The 6,903-nt window shown below is 58.3% G+C and overlaps 1 protein-coding gene across 1 annotated transcript in view; it reads right to left on the minus strand.

Moving 5' to 3' along the window:
* ASGR1 (asialoglycoprotein receptor 1) overlaps window positions 1-5,531 on the minus strand; it is an 11,383-nt gene extending 5,852 nt beyond the window's left edge. Inside the window, exon 1 of the mRNA XM_032786455.1 lies at window positions 5,417-5,531. Within this exon, the coding sequence (XP_032642346.1) occupies window positions 5,417-5,531 (115 nt within the window). The remainder of the gene's footprint in view (window positions 1-5,416) is intronic.
* Window positions 5,532-6,903: the final 1,372 nt, after the last annotated feature.

Raw genomic sequence — 6,903 nt, forward strand, 5'->3', positions numbered from 1 at the left:
GGCCGACTGTAAAAACCTGCATGCTGGCGAAGTCGACCGGCACGCTTGAGTGGGCAGAGGGTAAGGGTCTAGTTCTCAGGGCTGTTGTGAACATACAAGTGTTGGGAGCAGGTTGGTGGGGGTGAAGAATTGAAGGAAGGGGGTTTGGAGCTGAAATTGGGGCACAAGGAAAAGAGAGCTTGCGGAACGAGCGGGGCAGCAGCAGTGCCCGTAATCTGCTGCTGCCTGGCATGGCTGCGAGTGACTGATAGCAGTCCGCATTGCCGTGGCCTCAACGATCATATCAGCTGCTTGCTATGCGCTTGCCGTCCCCTGTCTTCGTTGGGACGCCGCTCCGCACTCCACTATCTCATCGGTGGAGCTGCTTTTCCCTTGCTACTCACTTGGCATTCTGGACATGTTTTCCTTTGCACTTCACCTCGGAGTCCGTCAAGTGATGGCAATAGCTGTGTCAGCATTGTCTTCGCTAATGTGATGTCGCTATTCTTGCGGCGTGGTGCTATTGCGCGACAGGTTTGTCGTGAGACGCGGGGGAGTTCTGCAGCTGGCACTCATCAGTCGAGCCCTCCCTCCGAAGTCCACCATCCCTTCGATAGCTCCTCCATCAATCCAACTCACACCTGATTTTCATGACAACGCGCATAACAATGCGCCTCACTATCACGTCTAAGCCACTATGCCTCATCTCATATTGTTTAATATCTCATCACCCAAGCTCATGCTCTTACCTCTCCGCAACCATCCCCTCTCCTCGATCGCCTCCTTCCTCACCACACCCCTCACCCTCCGATCCTCCCCCTCCTCACAGCCGCCCTTCCCCGAAAAATTTTTCCCCCTCCCCTCTCACCAGCGCCTCCCCTCTCATACCGCTCCTTCTCCTCCACGCAACCCTCACCTCTTATCTCCCCTCCCCCACGCTGCGCCAGCCCCACATGGACGATCGCTTACGTCTTCACTTAGCAATACTTTCCTAATATCACGTGCACAGCAGCGAGCTCTACCTAGCACCTTCACAGGGTCGATGGATTATCATGGCGTGCACAGTTAAGGCCGGGAATGATTTGTCCCTCAGTAGGTATCCTGCCAGCGGCTGCGTTTCTTGGGTGGGGGAGCAAAGATGCGCCGAGCACTGGAGCACTGATCGGAGCGTGAAGCGAGCAGTCCAGGGAGGGCAAACATGGTTTGCAGCACAGCCCGAGAATATACACTCCCATCTGGAACAATCATTCCGCCCTCCAGAGAGCGCTCCCTCTAGATCCGGGAGTACACCTTTTTCTGGCCAATGAACGCCTCTGTGACCGTCTTCTACACTGCATACTCCGCAGGTATGCTGGGGTGGGGTCGGCGGGTCGCATCGGCCCAGCGCTATTCAGCCTGCCTGACTTGTGCAGGCGAGAATGCGTACCGCCGAGAACACTCAGCCATTCGACGCAGCAAAGGATGGCACAAGCGATGCGTCTAGCCACTGGAGGCCAACACTCGTGCTGTAGATCGACAACCCCCTCAAACCACCAGTGCAGCCTCCGTATAAAACTTGATGGCACACGACACATTGCCCACGCTCCTGCTCAGAGAGACCTCTTGACGCAGGCGCCTACAAACTTTAAAGAATTAGAAAATTAGTTAGCCGAGAGGACCGTGGAAACATCGGACCCTAGAGGACCTTAGCAACTTGTGGATCTAAAAGGCAGAGGAGGCCCTGGAGAGTACAGGCTTTGCACTCCCTCCCATAGTACCATGAGGCTTGCACACCGAAAATAGTCCAGTATATGCTATGGCACTCCGTAGAGAACATCCGTAGGATGAGAACACCATGACATGGTCTAGCCCGAGTTCGCACGACGAACGCCTGACTGCAGAAAAAGCGCATCCTCACGTAGCAGCGTGATTAAAAGAAAACACTAGCAGCACTAAAGCCTCCATCAAGCAGAGTAGGCACAGCTGGACTGGATATTCCTAGGCGAGGGGATCACACGTCATAGCCTTAGACTGAGGCTGATGAACAGGCCTAGGGATCGATGGTCCAAGGATGACAGCTAAAAGCCACCGATGCACAGCGCCAGCAGGGCTTGTGAGATGTAGTCGAGCTGGACGTGCGAAAGCGGAGCATTAACACAACGACGAAGTCGTGAGAGAACGTTCTATAGGCCAACACTAGATAGACGAAGAGGAGGAGAGGGACAATGCTAGAGAGGAGAGGAGGGAGAAGATGAGCATCTCTACTCGAGTAAGGGCTGGAGGCATCCCTGAGTCGATGACTGCGCGGTCATAGGAATACCTAGGCATTCTCCGCGCTGCAATATGTACTAACGAAGCTCATACTCTAGAGCCCCAACGTCTTTATAAGCCGCTAAGTGCGAAGCTAGGGATAATGGTAGGATGACAAACGGGTACATTAGAGGGACCTATGGAGCGGAGGAGTACGAGTTAGAGTCTGAGCCGGGACGAGCCAGGGTCCAGGGGTCAGTATGTGATGGTACGCCAAGCCAAACTTGGAGAGCGGGTGGGGAGGGACCATGGCTAACAACAGGAGGCTGCAGATAAGCTCCTTCTTCAAAATATTAACAGAGGATCATGGCGAGCAGCATGACAATTGAAACCACCTTCAGCCACGCAATCCCTACTTTCAAGAACAGTAAATCTGCAAGGGTGTAAGTAGAACGACTGGAGAATTGCTAACAGAGTTTCCTATCTTTAAGAAAGCGGAAAAAAAAGTGATCCCGAAGTAATAATCAGCCTGTTAGTTTTGACATCTGTAGCAATGCCAGGTCTTGAAAAAAAATTTGAAGGAGAAGGTAGTTAAGAAAATTGAGGTCAATGGTAATTGGGACAACAATTACACAGGGTTTTTACAAAAGGTTAGATTCAAGGCCAAACAACCTGCATCTCCTTACATTTTTCATGACACGGTGACAGATTACTTTATGCAGGACTAGGAGGAATCCATCACGATACGATCTAATTCCTACGCAGCTTCACTTTCAGTACACAGTGGTATTTGACTCATGGCCTACTCCTCACACCACCAATGCGCCGACCATCTACTTAGTCCTCTACAATTGGAAGACTATGAGGGCACTGAGATAGTCAATTAGTGAAACACCGCTTCGACGAGACGGAGCTGAATCATACAGTAGATCCATGCGTTCATAAGGGGAACAACTGGGGCAGGCACGGGCGGGGGGACAGTCATGAGGGGGACGAGCGGTTACATGGGAGAAGAAGGGGGGGAATCTGGTACCAGGAAGGGTGGGATGGGGGAGGACGTTCCTAGGTTTAACCTCCTCAGAACCCTTGAGCGCTAACTGGGCTGACCATCCACCGTTTGCCCCCTCCATCCCCGCATACGACCGCCATGCGCCCCGCCATGCCCCCTCTTCCCCCCATCCCCAACATCCTCCTCCGTCCCGCTGTTCCCCTCTCTGTCCCCCCCACAGCCCCTCCATCCCCCCAAATCCCCCATGCCCCTCCACCACCCCTTTCCCTCTCCATCCAACCGCTCCCTTCATCCCCCGTTCCCCTCCATCCCCGATACCCTCTCTGTACCCCCACTCCTCCTCCTCCCCCTCTCTGTCCCCGCGCCTCCATCCCCACACATATTCCCAACCCCCTCCATCCCCCATTCCCTCCTCCACCCCGACTCCCCCTCATCCCCCACTCCCTCCTCCATCCCCCACCAATTCCCCTTCCTTCCCCATCGAATCCTCCCTAATCCCCCGTCCTACCTCCATGCCCCCCATTCCCTCCCCTGGCACACCCTCCAGATCCCCCATTCCCTCATCCATCCCCGGTCTGCTGCCTCCGTCTCCATTTCCTCCTCAATCCCCATTTCCCCCTCCATCCTCCTAACCTCCTCCACCCTGATCCATCCTCCATCCCCCCATCCCCCTGTTCCTCCCCATCCCCCTGTTCCCTCCCATTTCTCCCTCCATCCCCCTGCTCCCCTCCATCCCCCATTCCCTCCTCCATCCCCCCGTTCCCTCCCCCCGGCCTATCCCTCTGTCCCCTAATTCCCGTCCTCCATCCCCCATTCTGTCCCCCCAGTGCAGCCTATCCCCGATCCCGCTCCATCTGGTCCCCCTCCATCCCTCCCTCCCCTACTCCTCCCCACACTAACCCCTCCACCCCCCCCAGCACTACTCCTCCATCTCCCTGATCCCCCTCCATCTCTGTTTCCCTCTTCATCCCCCATTTCCCTCCATCTCCCTGATCCCCCCTGGCACGTACCCTCCATCCCCTTTCTTCTCTTGACCTCAATTACATTCAGTCTCTTCTTCCCCACTTGGGGGGGCGTTTCTAACTCATTGTCTCCATTAACTTCACTTCTGCTCGTGGGCTCTTTGACCTCTCTCCTGGCGCTGGGGGCGCAGAAGGGCCTGACCCCTCTGTTCTCTTGTTACCTTAACCCACCGCAGAGGAGGCGTCTACGCCCCCGGTGACTGGCCTCCTCCTGCCCCTTGCCGGGAGCACTTTTGATCTGTAATATTCCTCCTGGATGCGTTGGGACAAACAGGCCCAGGGTGACCTCAGAAAATATTAAAGGGCAGCAAGAGAATCCCAGGTGTCCCTGGCCAAGCTGGCTCTGCTCCACGCACTAGGGCCCACTCCCCTCCCAGAGCCGGGGAGAGAACCCAGGAGTCCTGGCTCCCAGCCCCCCCTGCTCTGACCCACCAGCCCCCACTCCCCTCCCAGAGCCGGGGAGAGAACCCAGGAGTCCTGGCTCCCAGCCCCCCTGCTCTAACCACCAGCCCCCACTCCCCTCCCAGAGCCGGGGAGAGAACCCAGGAGTCCTGGCTCCCAGCCTCCCCCTGCTCTAACTCACCAGCCCCCACTCCCTTCCCAGCAGGACCCCAGGGAGGAGGCGGGATGCCAGGGTAGATGGGCCCTTCTCTTTGTCCCCTTTCCCCGCGGGCTCGGGGGTCCAGGGAAAGCATGCGGCTGGCGTGTACCCACCTGCTCCCTGGTGCCCGCGACACAGAGAAAATCCCCCCACCTCCATCCCCCCCCAAATCCTCCTCCCACCAGGGTGCGGTGGCCTTGCCCCGGTCTCAGATCGGATGCAGACGGCGCTGGTTCCTCTTTCTCCTTAAATCAGGAAACCCCCCAACCCCTAGGGGGAAATGGGAAGTGACTTGGGGCTCTGGGAATAACCTCATCCCCCCCCACCCCCGGCACAGAATTGCTGCTGAGGGTCAGAGCTGGCCTGTGCCTGGATGAGAGACCAGCACTAGGGGGCGCTGTGGGGCAGGGAGGGGGGCAGGGGCTCAGCAGGGGGCGCTCTCCCCTGGCAGAGGGCTGGCCCCAGGGCGGCGCTAGGGGCCCGGGTGTGTGGGGGGCTCAGCACAAATCACTATCCCATTGGTTAGTGAAGAGCTGTCACTCTTGGGGGGGACAGGCCCCAGGCTGCATCCCTCACCCCCCTGAGCCAGCGAGCCGCCCGCCTGGGGCCGGACGAGAGTCGCGCCTCCTGTATGTCCTCTCGCAACGTTGCCGTCTTGGTTCCTCTGCCCCACGTATCCGCCTGTCGCCATCCTGCCAGTTATCTATGCGCCTGTCCCCATCCCACCCCATCTGTCCGCCTGTCCCCTACCCCCGCTATCTGTCTGCCTGTCCCCTACCCCCGCTATCTATCCGCCTGTCCCCTACCCCTGCTATCTGTCCGCCTGTCACCATCCTGCCAGTTATCTATATGCCTGTCCCCACCCCGCCCCATCTATCCGCCTGTCCCCTGCCCCCACTATCTGTCCGCCTGTCCCCTGCCCCCGCTATCAATCCGCCTGTCCCCTACCCCTGCTATCAATCCGCCTGTCCCCTACCCCTGCTATCTGTCTGCCTGTCCCCTGCCCCCGCTATCTGTCCGCCTGTCCCCTACCCCTGCTATCTGTCTGCCTGTCCCCTGCCCCCGCTATCTGTCCGCCTGTCCCCTACCCCTGCTATCTGTCTGCCTGTCCCCTGCCCCCGCTATCTGTCCGCCTGTCCCCTACCCCTGCTATCTGTCTGCCTGTCCCCTACCCCCGGTATCTGTCCGCCTGTCGCCATCCTGCCAGTTATCTGTGCACCTGTCCCCACCCCCACCCCATGTGTCTGCCTGTCCCCTACCCCCGCTATCTATCCGCCTGTCTCTCTGCCCCCGCTATCTGTTCGCCTGTCACCTTCCCACCCTGTTATCTATCCGGCTGTCCCCTACTCCCGCTATCTATCCACCTATCCCCCTGCCCCCGCTACCTGTCCACCTGTCCCTCTGCCAACGCTATCTAGCCGCCTGTCACCATCCCGCACCATGTATCCGCCTGTCCCCTTCACGCCCCGTTATCTGTCTGGCTGTTCCCTACCCCTGCTATCTATCCGCCTGTTGCCATCCCACCCCGCCCCATCTATCCGCCTGTCCCCTACCCCCACTATCTGTCCGCCTGTCCCCCTGCCCCCACTATCTATCCACCTGTCGCCATCCTGCCCCACTATCTATGCGCCTGTCCCCACCCATCTGCCTGTCCCCACCCCGCTATTTATCTGCCTGTCCCCTTCCCCCTGCCTCCCACTATCTATCCACCTGCCCCCACTATCTATCCACCTGTCTCCATCCCGCCCCGTTATCTATCCACCTGTCCCCATCCACCCCCGCAGTCTATCCGCCTGTCTGCAGCCCATCCCACTATCTATCCTCCTGTCCCCTTCCTGCCCCCACTATCTGTCCACCTGTCCCCCTGCCTCCCTGCTATCTGTCCACCTGTTGCCATCCTTATGTATCTGCCTCTTCCCATCCTGCCCCGTTATCTAGCCGCCTGTCCCCCACCCCTCCCCGTTATCTATCTGCCTGTCTCCCACCCCGCCCCGTTATCTATCCGCCTGTCTCCCACCCCTCTCCGTTATCTATCCGCCTGTCCCCCACCCTGCCCCGCTATC

The sequence above is a fragment of the Chelonoidis abingdonii genome, chromosome 11 (genome assembly GCF_003597395.2).
Source record: "Chelonoidis abingdonii isolate Lonesome George chromosome 11, CheloAbing_2.0, whole genome shotgun sequence".
NCBI classification, from domain to species: Eukaryota; Metazoa; Chordata; order Testudines; family Testudinidae; genus Chelonoidis; species Chelonoidis abingdonii.